Here is a 16,674-nt window from a genome sequence, read left to right on the forward strand (position 1 = left end):
TCTTTAACAAATGCATTCAGGGTAGAAAAATGAGCGGAGAGAATGTTAATCATCAATCATCAATTTATTTCTCTGAATCTTCAGAACATAAAATAAAATATTATATACAGTATTTTCCGAAACAGCATTGAAATTCATCCGTGTGCTTCAGGACTTTGGAGGTTTGCTTTCCAAGAGCAGCCGTTTTAAAAAAAGAAATGATTTCCCTCTGGTTTCTTTACAAGATGAAAACCTAAGGAAGTGACTTCTCGTAAAAATAAACAAAAACTAAAAAACTTCTGAGTTCCTTGAAACATCCGCAAAGAAAAAAGAGAGAGCGTGTCCGTGCGAGCTGCAGCATCAGCCTTCAAATGAGGTTGATGTCAAGGTTGTTTTAAAGCAATACAGTCGTGGATAAGGAGAAGGGAGGTGAGGGTGCTGACAGAGAGGACGGAGGTAGAGAAATAACAATTGATGAAGAGAGTTGGACGCCGGATGGAGATTTCAAATTAGGTCTGTGTGTGTGCCAAAGAGCCCATTTTCATTGGCCATCTAACATAATGGCTATTGATGGAGCCTCCTAATAAAGACCTCAAACCATTTCACCTTCTTCTGCTGGAAGCGCCGACGTCAGCAAGAAGCAGGAAAGGGAGACAAAGCTGCTGTTGGCGTCTTCCCAACTCTGTAACAAAAGCATTAATAATAATAATAATAATTTTCTTCATTCTGCATGAGCGCAAACTGTGAGGTTTATATTTATCAACAGTTTCTGAGGCCAAAGAAATTTCACAGTGATGTGTATTTTTGTATGGGACCAGGTGTCGAGAGTTTTATCAGCTTAACTTTCTCCCGTCACAGTCAGTATTTAAGAGAGCTACAGAACGCTTCACTGACCTCGACTGCAGAAGGTAACAAGCCTTTATTTCTGACTTCCTGTTTGATAAGTAGAATTGGTCATATATTAGTTGGAAGCCTCGTTTGCCCTTTTAAAGTTACTGCACAACACTGTTAATAAAAAAACTGATCATGTCCTGTAAACTGTTTCAAATTAAAAGCACCTCTGGTGTTGTAGTGGACAGAGCAACAGTGGTGAAAATAGCACGTTAGTGTATCGTTGACCTTGTCGACTACATACCTTCAGTTATGCATTGGCCCTGCACATACAGCCAACAGTGCTGTATTCAGCATTTCAAGTTTTACCCTCGTCTAAAGCTACAAACCTCCGCTGTCATAGTTTCTACTTTCTGGATCTGAATATTCTGTAGGAAGCCTCATAAATAACTTTCAATCCTCCTCTGAAGGGACAGTAGAAGTGGTTTTAGTCTTAGTTTAACTTTTCACTAGACTCCAGGGAAGAATTCTTAGTGTCCTGTCGTCATTTTCTTTTTGCTGCTGAGCCTCCTGGGCCGTCGCCAGTCACAAGTTGCAGCTGCAGATGCTGTCGTTTTTTTTTTGTTTGTTTTTTTTACCCGACAACAGATCTTGGAGGATGACATCATGAGCCACACATGTTTCTATATGTGTGTCTTTCCAAAGAAATGTGTCCACTCTGTAATCCTGCCATGTGACCCCTTTTTAAACCAAGTTGTCTAAATAAACCCGGACGACGTGGACGTCTGCCTTGCAGTCAGGTTGACTTTGACCGAGTGGAGACAGCTGGAATTTCATTCACATTTTTCCACAGGAGTCCGTCCGTGAGTGCGAAGTGTCCAGCGGGGTCGATGTTGCGATCAGGTGACTGACTCTGCCGGTCAGAGACACTCCACCTCTTCACCCTGAAAAAGCTCTGTGGCTGCTTTGTTTATATATTTAGCACCTTGTCCCGCTGCGTGATGAAAGGTCGTTGTGATGCATTTGCTGCTGTAGACCTCTGCGTTCGTCCTGTGGCTTCAACAGTGAAATCATTAAGGAGGAGGAATGCACTGAACAAATGCTCTCACACACACACACACACACACACACACACACACACACACACACACACACACACACACTCATAGAAACACTAATACAAACACGGATGAATGGCAGATTTGATGACAGGTTGTTGCTCTGCTAGTAAAATGGATGGGTGAGCAGGTTAAAGACGAGGTAATGACCTTGTCCTTTATCTCTGTCCACTCATATGATTTACTCTGTCAAACACTCAATCTCTCTCGCAATCTCTATTCTCTTGTTGGTTTTTATCACCCCCCCCCCCCCCCCCCCTTTTTAATTGTGTCTTCATCCACCTGGCCACAGGTCATAAAGACAGGTGGGTGTGTAGTAGCAAGGTGTTTAAACTGTGGCCTATAGTTGATCATCATAAGGCAAACCACTTAACCCGAATCAGTGTGTTTTATTAAAGCGTTATATTTCACAAATTCATTAAATGGTTCAAATGGTGCGGCGCGGTGGTACAGTGGTTAGCATCACAGCTAAAAAAGGTTCTGGGTTTGAAGTCTGCGTGTTCTCCTCGTGTCTGCATGGGTTCCCCTCCGGCGTCCCTTCGCTCTCGAAACAGCCTCGGTTCCTTCACGTCATGGATTCCACAAGCTGCTGGAAACTTTCCTTCCGCATCGTTTCAGCCGATTGGATTCAGACCTGGCGCTTCGGTGTCACAGAGCATTATCCTGCTGGACGTGGCCATTTAGAAGATGGTGACGATAAAGTGACGCACGTGGTCGACACAAACATTTCCCTCAGCGTCGTCTTCACGTCCGTAAAAATATCTTTTCTTCTAGTTTGGATGAAGCGACTCTCTTTACTATTTGATGCTTTATTCTGGGATCTGAATGAATAATTCAGGTGTAAGACATTTATGAAACGTCAAACTGTGGGAGTTCTCGCCGGTTTCTCATCCACTGTATCCGTACACACACACACACACACACACACACACACACACACACACACACACACACACACACACACACACTGGTAATGATATTGAGGGCAGCAGCGTTGTGTCCTTCTCTGTATCCAGTGTATGAATAATAGATTGGATCCAGAAAGTACAAACTGGCTGACCAGCCCATCAGGTAGCAAGTCCCACCACATCCTGTACACAGCTCTCTCTCTCTCTCTCTCTCTCTCTCTCTCTCTCTCTCTCTCTCTCTCCATCTCCCAGTATTTCCATCTCTCTCTCTCTTCCTCGTGTGTTTCGTCTGTTTGCTTTCTCCTCACTCTTCCTCTCTGTCTCACTCTCCTTCTCTTTTCTTAATCTCTTTGTCTCTCTCTCTCTCTCTCTCTCTCCCTCTCATGTTCATCCCTCCCTCCCGCTCTCCTCTCTCTGCCTCCCTCTCCCCTCCCTTTGTTTCCATCAATTATAATCTATTGGAGAGCCGGCACAGAGAGCAACCACGCCGGGTATTTCATCGTCATCTTTAAAGGTGTACCGACCGAATACTGAGGCATCAGATTACAGAGGATGAAGAACTGAACTGGCAACAAAGGAGATCCACTCTTCTCTTATTCAGACAGTTTTTTTTCCTGGTGGAGTTTTAATTCATCCGTCCTCTGGATAATGCAGAGCTGAGGAACAGGAAACTGAAAGAAGGAAGCTCCAGAGCCTGAGCTATGGTTTTGTATGCGACCTCCTCCCAGGATTGCTCTGGGGGAGCGGGGTTTGTGGGGGGAGCTGGCGGCGGGGTGGTGGCTACCCTGAGGCCTGGCGGCGGGTCAGACGGGGCCCGGCGCGGACTGTGGTGCTACGTCTGCTGCCAGAGGAGGCCCACACTCACGCTGCCGTCATGTAGGTACACAGCACAGTGATGGGGACTGTGGGAAACGATCCCCCGTGGGATTTCGTGGTTGACGTCAGCTAGAAACTTTATCATCAGTTGTGGAAACGGGATTTGTATTTATCGTATTTATAGACACTCTTCTTTTTTAAGACCGTGACCTCATAACTGGTTATTATTTTCTCTTTCTGCTTTTCTCTGTGAATGCCAGACCTGCTCTCTCCTCCAGCTTTGTGCGCCTCCTGTCTTTGTCCTGTCTCTGTCTCTTCTTCTCTCCTTTCTTTCACAGCATTGTGTCAGACAGTGTTTGGGGTCACTGGACCAGCTCAGATCTCTTAAGACTTCCATTTGACTGAACGTCTGTTTTCGAGAAGGCACCTTCACAGTCAGTGGATGGAGTTTAGGAATTTTTAAGATTTTAAAATTGTTCCTTGTAGTGAAATTGGTGAATAATAGGATACAGTAATAAAAGTCTTGGTCTAAAAGGAAGATGAGGCTTAAACAAACGCCCAGCGCGCTGATCTGATCCTCCTGAGCAGCTTTTGGGGCCGCGGCCCTGCAAGGCTTGTGTCTGCGTTCTGTCATTAGCACATAAGCTCTATTAGAGCAGACAGTAACACGATTACACCCACCGGCAGCGGAAGATGAAGACGAGAGACCATGTCTGCAATTACACTCACAGATATTGACTGCCTGTAGACTCGGCTTAATTCAATAGCATTTCAGTTCAGCCCGTACAAGAAGGAAACTGTGGGCACAAATTAGGGCCGGTAGGATTTTGAACTTGTAAAAATAATTCCAAAGTTTGTGTGCATGTGTAGATAAGGCTTGTGTTTATGCTTTGAGAGAGAGAGAGAGAGAGAGAGAGAGTGACTGTGTGAATAAAATCTGTGAACATTTTTCATCAGTGGCGAGGTTAAACAGGGACACAGTGAGACAAGAAATAGCTTTGCCAACATCTGTGCACAGATGCAGAGCTGTAAAACTCAGCACTCAAAGTTCCCACACTGTGCGTGACGCAGAAGTACGAATTTTGACCCTGTGTCAAACTGTCCAATCAGACGTTGGTTCTGTTGACTGAAAGGTGGATGATGGTGCAGTTTTTCATACAGTAACGTACATAAAAAGTAAAACTGATCTAATATTTTTTTGATATCTTACTTTACTATTCACATAATTTTCTATTTTCTAATTTAAAAATATCATGTAAACACCTAAAAACATATTATTATACACAAACAGCTTTACAAGGCTTTTACCTGAATAATTCATGGTGTAAAATATATAAAGAAGCATGTGTCAATTTTTATTTTTGCTTAAAAAATTACATTTATGATTAATTGATTATTAATACCAACCAGTTGGAAATTAATTTTTCTGTCAACTAATCTTTTCACCTCAGTTAAACAAATTAAAACATGAGAATACAGTGTTGCCTGCATGTTAGCACATCATTAACTCGGCGTCCCTCTTCACATCGAGTACTTTAGACCCCCCCACCCCCCTACACCCCCCCACACCCCCCCACCAGAGTTATACACAAGATACACAACGACTAAAAGAAACATGAACACAAAGAGAATGAACACTCAGCGTTTACATGAATATAAATGCTAATGCAGGAGGAGGCTGGGGAGGTGGAGGCAGTTCATTTTGCAGTGTAGCTGTCCAGGCGTGTGTGTGCGTGTGTGTGTGTGTGTGTGTGTGTGTGTGTGTGTGTGTGTGTGTGTGAGAAACATGGGACTACACAGCAGCTTCTCTGGCTGAACTACCAACATGTGTCGAAGCCGGGACTTTTTCTTGCCTTTCGGTTCCGCTACTTTTACTTAAGGAAAGGTTGCAAATAAATTCACAGCACCTGACAAGGTACTCTGTCGGTCTAGTGGTTACTTAGAGCTTTGTGCTGAAAGGTTCAGTTTCCACACCAGGTGATGTGTCCAACTATAACTGTCTTCACTCGGTCCAGCAGCAGTTACCTCTTTGAGGTTTAAAACGCAGCTCAGTATTGTGTCCATTATTTGTTTATGACACTAGAACACAGGGAGTTGTGTGTCAGTCCGAATGATGATGATGATGATGTCTAACAGGAGCTGTCTTGTGTGTGTCGCCCTCTACAGGCCCCACATTGCCCAGACAGGGCCCCCAAGTTCAGAATGGCCCCACACCAGAGGAGATGGACCTGCAGAGAAGGTAAGACCCACACGAACCTCAACAGTTTAGACGAAGGCTTCAACACTGTCTCTGCATTAAAATAGAAATCGTCTGTTTGTGTCCATTGTGTCTACCACCCCTGTCTCTCCCTTTAAATACATTTCTATTATTTTTCTCAATTATTAACATGTAAGTAATTATGTTTTTCACCACCTATCAGTCAGTGTCTTACACAGACACACATGCACTAAAGCGAGTGTATGAGTCGGACAAAACCGCACACTCAGAGTTGTTTTACTTCCCCATACAAGGCCAGTCTTTTCCTCAGGTAATAATGAGGTTCTGGAATAGCCAGAAAACACATCACACACTTACTCACACACAGATACTTGCACACACACACACACACACACACACACAGCTGTGTTAATGGAGGCCAGCTGTTGGCCAAGGTTTAGAACCTTTTCAACAGAAAAGCTTGTTCAAGGATTTAAAGCTACAGTATGTAATTTTCTTTTTCCAATATTTTTGATCTATCTAAAGTTTTAGTTGAAACATCCATGGAGAGATGCCGTCCAAGGCCTCAGTGACCCTGAGTCGTTGAACAGCCTGGAGCAGTACTGAGATATTGCCCTCTAGAGTTTTTGAGTGAGCCTCGTCCTGACCAATCAGAGTAGGCCAAAGTCAAGGAGGTGGGACCTAACGACTGTCAGTCAATACATGAACGCATTTCTGGTCTAGCTCTCCTCTCGCACTGAGGCGTCAAGCTAGTTTTATTGTACTGCTATCAGACATCACATGGCTAGTGCTAGCTTGATTTCCAGAACTTGCATATTGTAGCTTTAATTAGAACGGATTGCTTACACACACACACACTCATATGTAAACATAGGAGCATGGACAGACACTAAAGTAAAGTGTGTGTAATGTTGGTACACAGTGATAGCTTTACAGCCAGACAAAGGCACGGCACAGACATTTTATATTTACTCATCCCGATCCATGACCACACACAGAGATGTAAGCATCTAACTTTAGTGTTGGTTACACGAGCCAAATGGTGACGACTGATTTGGTAACCGGCTCAGATGAAGGGCGGCTGCTGCACGCCACGCTATCATGTCATGAAAGGCAGCTGGAGGGATAACTTAACATGGTAAACATACCTTTATAATCACCTACATTAGAATATTGATTATTCTAAAATACAACATGTTCATTCTGTTTGAGTTGGTCTCTCTCTGTCATATATACACAGTAGCATGCAGCGACTTTCAGAGAAAGGCAAGAGAAGCCAAAGAAGCAACTACACCTACTTTATTTGCTACTGCTACCTCTTGAAGGAACTATTTGTAAGTTTTGCTATTGCTACATAGCCAGCATTAGCATTGGCAGCTATTTACTTACCCGTCTTAACGAGAGCTTCAGACATCGTTGCGTTTATGATACAAGAGGTTATAATGCGTCCTTTGAGCAGCACTACTTCTTCAGGGCAGCCTGGACGCTACAGTGACTCGGTATCGGAAAGTGACGAGACGGGACAACAGTAACAGAGCTAGCTGGTTAGCATGCTAACTTCAGTAGAAGAAAAAAATTGATAGAAATAGAAGCCAAACAATGGAGTTGTTGATGCTGAACTGAACGTTTCTTCTACTTTGGTAAGTAAACAGCTATTAATGCTAATGTTGGCTATATGTAGCAATAGCAGAACTTACAAATAGCTAAATACGAACAAGGAAAACAGTAATTTTCTAATGCGCAAGTACAGATTCCATAATGTGTGCAATATCTGATCTCAGAGCAGTGGAGGCTGAGTCAAAGGCTACTTCACAAGCACATTTGCCTTCAGCTAGCTATAGCTAGTTACTCGTCAAAGATCTCAGGATTATCCACATTGCGCAAACGTCCAAAAATGTTGTGCCCCTCTCTGCTCGACAAGCTCCAGCCTTTGTCAACGGGACACGGCCACGCCAATAAAAATGACAGAAACTACAGATGCAACGGCTGTCAAGCTAGCTTCCAGAGACAAAAGCCTCCTGTGGCCACAAGAGGGCAGTAAATTACATGGTGGACGCAAACAGGCAATATCAGATCCTTTATGGGACAGAAAGCTGTTCTGAGATCAGATGTAAAGAGAGGTATCACCTCCACTTTGATGTTGTTCTAACTGATGTCTTATTTTTATTTTTAACCGCTCAATCACTGCTTGCCTTGATTGTCCTGACGGCAAACCACATCTCACCTCACATACGCACATACGTAGAGAAGCATTCTTCAGGTGTGAGTCAATGGTTTGTCTATTTCTGTTAGAGGTGAACTTGGGTCTGCCAGGAAATTTACAGGATGTGTAGATCTGAGAGCCTAATGGATCTGGCTGCCAGCCGTTTCTCCCTCCCCATTTTTTCACCATTTCTTTCTTCTTGAGATTTTTTTGTCCTCCCTCCCTCTTAGCTTTCTCACTTTCACCCTTTTGTTTCTGTCTGGCTTCATTTGCCTCTCTTTTCCATTCTTCATCCCTTCATCCCCCTCTCGGTTGCTCCATATTTAGCAGCGGATGACAGACAGGCAGCGAGTGGATCAGTGACTGAGGTCATCTGCTGATACAGAGGCCAATATCAGCCCCGCTGGGAGAGTGAATAGAGGATGTGTAGAGCAGAGTGAGAATCGGATGAGAGGAGGGAGAGAGAGAGGAGTGTAGTGTCGAAATGAATTGGCGACACACTCTCACATCAAGCCCTCTGCTGCTTGAAAAGGAAAGCTAACATACTGAAAGCTTTTGGAAGATGTTGAAGGTTTGCTGGGACATAAACACTCTCACGTTATTTTTGAGTGGCTGTGTCACATCTAATCAGTGCTCTGCTCTCAGTAATCCAGTCAGATTTGTTGATTGTTGATTGAAAGCTTACAGACTGAGAAAAGCATCTGGACTCTGGATTTATTTAATCCAACCTTTAAACCATTAATTTAAATCATGGATTTTAATTTGTAACATAATTTGTAACATATAAGACTTTGTAGCTTTGGCTGACCTTTAAGTTGTTCTATTAACCAGCTGACCAAAATCAACATGTTTGTTAATTGTAGGATAAATGGCACTAGTATCCTGGTTTAGATTATTATGTTCCTCGTGTTTGCATGGAGCAAGAAAACCCTGCTTATTCACCTTCCTCTGTACATGATTTAACAGTGTCCAGGTTTTCCTCAATAGCAGTCATACTGATGTCTAATGATGGGATACACTCCTTTACATATTCATAGAAGCACTTGATCCTCTCACAACCATTCGGGGCTGGCAGTCATGATATCTGTGCTGAGAACCTCTGCTGTGTGTTCAAAGCAGCATCATTCATCCTTAAAACACTTTCTCTCTTCAGAAGTCAAGCTAGTCTGTCCTGTATCTCAAGGCTAACTAGCTTAACTGTCATGAGGAGCGAACACCTCTGTCACTGCGTGCTATTTTGCTGGGGTTTCTAAGTCCAACTGGCTGACTGCTTTCACCACGCTACTCCTAATAACACGGTGCTGTTGCTTTGCTTACAAGCCAGCATAAACCTAGCAAGCTAACACTAAGCCTGGCAAATTAACAAGAAGCTTAGCAAGCTAACAATAAGCGTAGCAAGCTAGCAATAAGCCTAGCAATACACTTAGCAAGCTAACAATAAGCCTAGCAAGTTATAAACAAGCCTAACAAGCTAACAGTAAGCCTAGCAAGCTAACAATAAGCCTAGCAAGCTAAAGGTAAACACGTACTCCATCACAGCTAGCTTACTTGACAATTATATCTATCACTTCAGATAATTTCACTCTTTACTTTTGCCAGACTAACACACACACAGCTGTCAAGTCTTGAATGTGCTCAAACCACAGTTAATGACTCCAGTTAGTGCACCCTCTGTTCCCCGTTTACTGAGCCTCTGTTGTCGACGGCCCAGCCTCTTTGAGAGGGATCCACTTGTCACTGAAGAGCTGGGTTATACTGGAACAGAATTCATTTGGACGATGTGTTGTGCAACCACGTTAGGAAAGCAGAAAAATGCTTATACTGTATGTGTGTGTATAAACATATTGATTTACTGGAGAGCTGGATAGAGTTGTTGCATGCCGCGTTAATCTGGTTTCTTACTTGGATTACTCAGCATATTCCGGTTTCCTGAAACCAGGATAAAAGTTTCTTTAGGTTTCAGAAACAAGGATATGGTCTTCACATGCACCGACACGTAATCAAAATACTCAAAAAACATATTGTCACTTGGATAATAGTTTACATATAAACAAACTCATTGTCAAAGTATTGATTTGGTCAAATTACAGGCAGAATTTAATGATGCATTTCTTTATTTATTGATTCTTTCATCAATCTTATAGTAATGTAGTTTTTACAGTGTAAATCTTCATTTCTGACCCCAAACTACGGTACAAGATAATACAATTAAAAAGTTTTCGCAGACATTTCTAACCTGCCTACAACTACGATTTTGGACTCCATCAATCTATCAACATGCCAGCTAATGTTTTGGCTGTCTGACTTCATTCAGTTACAATGCTGTTCATCAGGAATGTGTGTCACACTCTGCCATGTAGCCTGAAATGGAGATGGAGGAAATTACGATTCGCATTTCCTTTTCTTACTCACTGTCTACTCTCCACCTCTTTATCCATCTACTTCCTCCTCCATCCCTTCCTCTGCGATCCCCCTTTTCATCGACACGTACTGTAGATGGATGGAGAAGAGTTAGAGCACCCCGGCCTTGCCGCTTCAAGGCTGATTGATGGAAATATCCTGTGCATGTTTGAGTGGATTCACACATGGCTGAGGGGAAAGACTGCCAATAAGCCACCTGTTCAGAAATGCTGGGTGCTACCCTCAGATTAAAAAGACATGAGCTGGAAATAATAGGCTGTGGTATATAAATAGTCGAGCGTTGCGTGGGAGAGAGGGAGTGTGTGTCGAGAGAGGGAGAGAGAGAGGGAGAGAGAGAGAGAGAGAGAGAGAGAGAGAAAATATCTTGCATCGTTTTGAATGAAAGTGAGGATGGAGAAATAGAGGTAAGAGGATGTGAATGCTTCTGTTAGCATTTAGTTGCTGGTATTTAGCACTCAGAGGATGAAGACACTAGCAGCTCCTGGCTTACATGAACACATGTTGACATCTGCATTTATTTTCAAATGACAGTCACAGTTGACTGACACACACACATACACACAATCATCCTTGTCTCACTATAAACGTGGCGTCCAGTCCTTACAAAGCTGTCGGACCCCACAACTACAGTAAAACAAGGTCATTAACACGATCGCTGTGTCATGTTAGTGGGACACCCAACACATGGAGTGTGTGTGGGCGCGTTTGCATGTACTGTATATGTTGCACATTTGGACTCGATCCTGACCTGAGTAGGTCCATGTGGTCCATCTGGGCTTCAAGTTAATTCAGGCAGCATTTCCTGGTTCTGTGAGCCAATCAGGCGGTGAGCTGCTGGGTAGTTGGCCAGCAGATTTTCACCAGACTTCAGCATCCCCGGAGATTTAGCACAGTTGTCACTTGTGGCAAAGTGGCATTGTGACAGATAAAATCGATCCATGTCAGTGTAAGATATTGCGCTGAAAACCCGAGGGATGCGTCACGACTGATGTATAACACCATTTGTGATTAAAGTGACACAAAAGTGGTATCAACAAAAATAAATAGCAGCTGAAATGAGACTTTGACCAATATTATAACCTGTTTATAGATGTATATTTAAACGGGTCTTCTGTCCACTTTATTTTGCATGCCTGTAGCATGGCTCTAGGGTTGGCATAATGTCGGTCAGTGCACCACTTTGGTCCGGACTGAACCATATGCAAAAAAAAAAAAAAATCATCTTGCAATTTTGGAAGATATTCAAATTGCATTTTTCTATTATTTTATTTTCACTGAATATGAATTATAGGCTGTAGCATCACAATGCTTCATTTATGTTATGTTGTGACGCATTTTACAAAAAAACTGCACTTGACCATATTGTGATTTCAATAAATTGTGATTCAGACTGAAGTATCTCACCAATTTTTGGGTAGATTGCCATGAAATTTGCTGCTTTTCATCCAGTAACATTATCAGGTCAAAATATTTTACCGCTGAAACTTTAACGTTATTTAAATCATCAACTTCTCAGTAGTGAAGTGTGTGTGTTTGCTGCTTTTCTCTTTCCTATGTCAGTGATTCTCAAACAGGGGATCAAGACCCTTCCTGTGGTTTCCAGGTTCCAGTTCTTGAGATGCTTAATCTTTCGGGGGGTTATTTGTGAAATATTCAATATTTTTAATCCTCTTTCGGGCCCTTAAAATATATTAAAATGAATGCGTCACAATTAGACACTGCTCCATTTTAAGAGTCGGAAAGAAGTGAATATCTGTAGTGTTTCAAACAAGCAGTTTGATCCCATCAGATCCCGTCATTTGAACGAGGACAGCGTGGCGTGCGCCGTGGCCGTGAGGAGATAAGTGTTAGAGCTGGTTGGCTGGTGGAAACAGTGGGTGTATCTCTATTCAAGACCCTGTGGTGGGTTGACGGTGGGAGAGGGAGGGGAGCCGCTCTCAGAGCAGCGTGGCATCAGCGGCTCCAGGCTGTGACTGCAGTGACACCTGTCAGACAAGACGAGCTGAGCACGATGGGTGAATTTAAAACTGATCCTGCTGCATTCTCACTTTCTGTGTAGTTTCATTTCATCGTCATCTTAGTCCCACTTTCCATTTGCCATTGATCTATTTCTTGAGACTCTTTCCTTCCTTGTAGACTTTTGTCATCATTTTATTTCTAACATGCCAAGTTGTGCCGCTCAGGTTCATTATGACTATTTTAGATCAAGTGATCAGCTGGATAAATCCCTCCGATTTTTCTCCACTGCAGAATATGCAGTTTTTTTAAGTCCCTTTTGCGGGAATTCAGGCCGTGCCACTGCCCACGCTCCCTTAGCAACGGTTTCCCTGGCAACTTTTGTCAAGAGGCGAGCGAGATGCCAGTTAAACGGTGCAGGAGGCTTTTCACAGCTTTCAGTCCTGTGACGTTTCGTTTCTGCAAAGCAGAAGGGGGACGTGAAGGAAAGAGGAACCTGCTTCAGTTTTTGTTGCGGAAATTCAAAATAAAAAGTCAAATCCAATAAACAGTCTTTGCTCCAAATGTCAGAGCTTTAAACAAAATGCACAACTCTCTCTGTTATATTGACAGTTTTCTTCATATTCTGAATTTGAATGATAAAGACTACAGTCGTTTGTTGCACAAATTACATACTTGCAATATCAATGCACTGTTACTTTTTATTTCATGAACTTAAAAAAATACAAAAATAAACAGTATTTTTTTGCATGTGCAAACCTGTCCACTTCTGAAACACTCCATTTACTTGTTAGGCTTCAATTGACTCGTTCCAACTTGTAATGCAGGAGAAGAATTGATGATAAATCACAGCTTGATAAATTCTTTGACCTTTCAAAATTTGTAGAAACATGAACAACCACGGGTTCCTCTGAGCAACTGACTGAGAATCTGAAAATGAGGCTAACTGACGCTACAAAACAGGAAAGGCTATAAAAAGATGCGTTTCCAGCTTGAAATTTCCACTGTCTTGAAATGACAGTTAAAAGGAAGTTCGAGACAAGAATCTGGAAGACCGAGAAGAGACGTCCGGATAAAACTACAGGTCTGCTGGCAGAATCAAAACCTCCATATGACTGTCAAGGTTTAGTTGAGTGCTGAGGCACAAACGGGGTCTGCAGGAAATTCAGCAATCTCTGGATGCAAATGTCCTGCAGTCATTCAAAAAGTGAAAATGACTACTGTTAAAAACATATTTTTATCATGTGCTGTAGGTGAGACTTTCTTGGTGCTGGATTTTTTTTTTTTTTTTTTTTTTACAGTTGAAACAGAAACTGTGTCGGTAAGTGAAAGTGACCTCAGCAGGTCTGACCTTCCTAGCTTGCGATCCGGCTCGTGTGAGGACGGAGGTCGTCTCATTCTTTAATGAAAGTGTGTCGTACTCATGAGGTTTTGGCGGCGGCACGGAGCTGCTCTCACTCAACAGGAATGTGCGAGCGTTACTTTCCTATGACATCAGCTGCCAAAGCTACGCTGCGCTGTTCACCCAGAGGTGTCCCTCTGATGAACGACATGCTCGCTGTCCCCTGTGTCTGCACGCACACGCACACACACACACACACACACACACACACACACACACACACATAATTTCCCCTTGACAAAGACACACATCTCAAACACACCTCTCCAAACTGGTTATTTTAAGAGTGTGTGCACATTGTTTAGGAATTTCATGAACTCCTGTTTAGGGGGAACGGTGAGGTGTGTGTGTGTGTGTGTGTGTGTGTGTGTGTGTGTGTGTGTGTGTGTGTGTGTGTGTGTGTGTGTGTGTGTGTGTGTGTGTGTGTGTGTGTGTTTGAGTCAGGAGCCGACAGATTTAACTACAACAGAGAAACAACAGCTGAGTTTCGTCTCTCGGCTGCAGTTAGGAGATTCAGAAAGTTCACCGTCCATCTGATAAATCTGTTTATTTCAGAAACCTTTCAGAAGCGCAGATGTTACGGAGGCTGAAAGGTAACGGGGTCAGGTCACGTGTCCTGTGGAAATGTCCCAGCACTGTACAGGATGGTGAACTTCAACGTATCCACCATAGTTCAAGTTGATGCCGTAGCTTTCATCACGTGACGCCATTTCCTGAACTACCACCGGTGCTTTAAGTCGGTCATCATCTTGTTCGCACCTTGACTGTTGTTGTTGTGGTTGGTACGTGACCACTTCACTGACTTCTCTCATTCTGATTTATTTGCATCTGTTTCCACTGTGGAAATAGTTTACTATTAATGATTGAAGTAGTCATTCGTATTTACTCTGACATTCAAATTCAACCTGTTCATGATTATTATTCTTCAAAGCCACTTGAATCGTCTCCAGATCCCTGTGCACCCTGAAATCCACTTAAACAGTTACTGATTCAGAGAGTGCAGATCTCAGTTGTCTCTCAAGTTGGATTTCTTAGCTGCATAAAAATGTTCTTTGGATTTGAAATCAAGTCTCACTATCTGTTGTAAATATATTTAAAGCCCTTTAAACACTGTTCTATTCTCCACTGCCTCCATTCAATCATTTAATCTGGTGCTTTTTACTTCTTATGCTTCATAAGCCCAAACAATATATTATATATATTACATATATTATATATATACCCAGACAGCTGAAAACCTTATTATTTAATTTGGCTTTTAATTAATTCTCTCATATTTTATTATTCTTATCATGTACTTTGTAGAACTACGTCTTGTCTGAGTGCTTGGTAATGAGCTGATGGGAGAGACCAGGTGTTTTTTGTGCGAACAGGTGGATTTGTCATTTTGTTGCCATCATTGTTTGGACACTATCGCCACATATAAGCATTCATTTTATAGTACTTTAATTTTATTTAAACGTTGTTAAAGCGGTAATTAATCAGAACAAAGAACTTGTTTTTCTCCCACCTGAACTCCATCAGCTCCTCTCACCGTTCAACACCACGTATAGGTTGGGAAGTGAAAAGATGGTGCGATACCTGCGGCGTCGCTGGTAGACAGACGGAGACCAGCTGCTCCACCTCCAGCCTGCCAGCGTTGGGCTGTGGTTGTTTTTTGGGGGTTTTTTTGGCAGTTTATCCAGTCGAACACTGAAGAAATGTGATGTGAACAAAACTGTTGTACCGTTTCTGATCTGCCTGATTAGACTTGATTTCACTGCCATCGCACAAATCACATGACGAGATGTATTTCATCATGAGGATGTTCTGCTGCCGTTACGGCGCTGAGGATCCCACCGGGACAGATTTGCTATCAGAGAGAATATATAACGGTAGATGAGATGAGGGAAGCCCCCGGAAAAGACTGTGAAATCCTCAGAGACGCGGCTCTGCCAAGCTTCCTTTGGCCACGAATCCAGGTTACCTCTGTGTTTCTGCAATTACATCAGTGGACCACTGAAACACCGTGGGAACTGGGGCACTTTGTGTGTTTCTGTGTGTGTGTGTGTTTCTGTGTGTGTGTGTGTGTGTGTGTGTGTGTGTGTGTGTGTGAGGGTGCAGCCAGGCATGGGGGCTCTTGTGTGTTGGGTCACGATGCGGAGCGTGTAACACCTATCAGTTCGATTTCCATATAAAAAATGAACTGTAGAAATTGTAGCAAGACGAGGCATGACTAGAAATAAAGGTACTCTGATTTTTCTAAACAACGTTTCATAGATAAAAATATGAAAAAAAAAAAACAAGATCAATACCATGATTATATATTCCTCTAACAACAGCTGCAAATTATTTTCATTTTTTATGTGGAAAATCAAACTGTTTTATTTTTGGAGCACGACGACAGACTCGCTGTAGACGGGGAGAATCTCATGCTACACTCACTCCAGTGAAGACAGGAAGTGGGACCGAGGGAGATTTGAGTTGTATCAGACATAAAGGAGGAATTTTCTGAAATCTCCTTCGTGCTTTTCTGAAAGCGTCTGAGGTTATTTGCTCAGAATAATCCTGTGGAGCAAATCGGAGGATGAGAGAGGCCTTGAGCTCTCTGCAGCCAGGTCACAGCTACGCGCCGCGGTTATAATGCAACCCAGAGATGCATTAGGTAAAGTCAGTGATTATATCCTGCTCCTCGGGGTGAAGGTGTGTGAAGGGTGGGGGGTGGGGGGGGGTAAAATAAGGCTTTTTAAAATTCTACCTGGAGGTTACGCTGACAAGAAGTCATCGTCTTTGTTATGTCCATGTGCTCTGACCTTGATTTGTTCTTATTTAAGTATGAAAAT

The 16,674-nt window shown here is 42.8% G+C and overlaps 1 protein-coding gene across 1 annotated transcript in view; it reads left to right on the top strand.

Annotated features, from left to right (window-relative positions):
* The window catches only part of enah (ENAH, actin regulator), a 112,031-nt gene that overhangs the window by 72,798 nt on the left and 22,559 nt on the right, over positions 1-16,674 (top strand). The window contains 1 exon segment of the mRNA XM_022770450.1: positions 5,819-5,891. Within this exon segment, the coding sequence (XP_022626171.1) occupies positions 5,819-5,891 (73 nt within the window).

This window comes from Seriola dumerili, unplaced genomic scaffold (genome assembly GCF_002260705.1).
Source record: "Seriola dumerili isolate Sdu_G_001 unplaced genomic scaffold, Sdu_1.0 BDQW01000025.1, whole genome shotgun sequence".
Taxonomy (NCBI): Eukaryota; Metazoa; Chordata; class Actinopteri; order Carangiformes; family Carangidae; genus Seriola; species Seriola dumerili.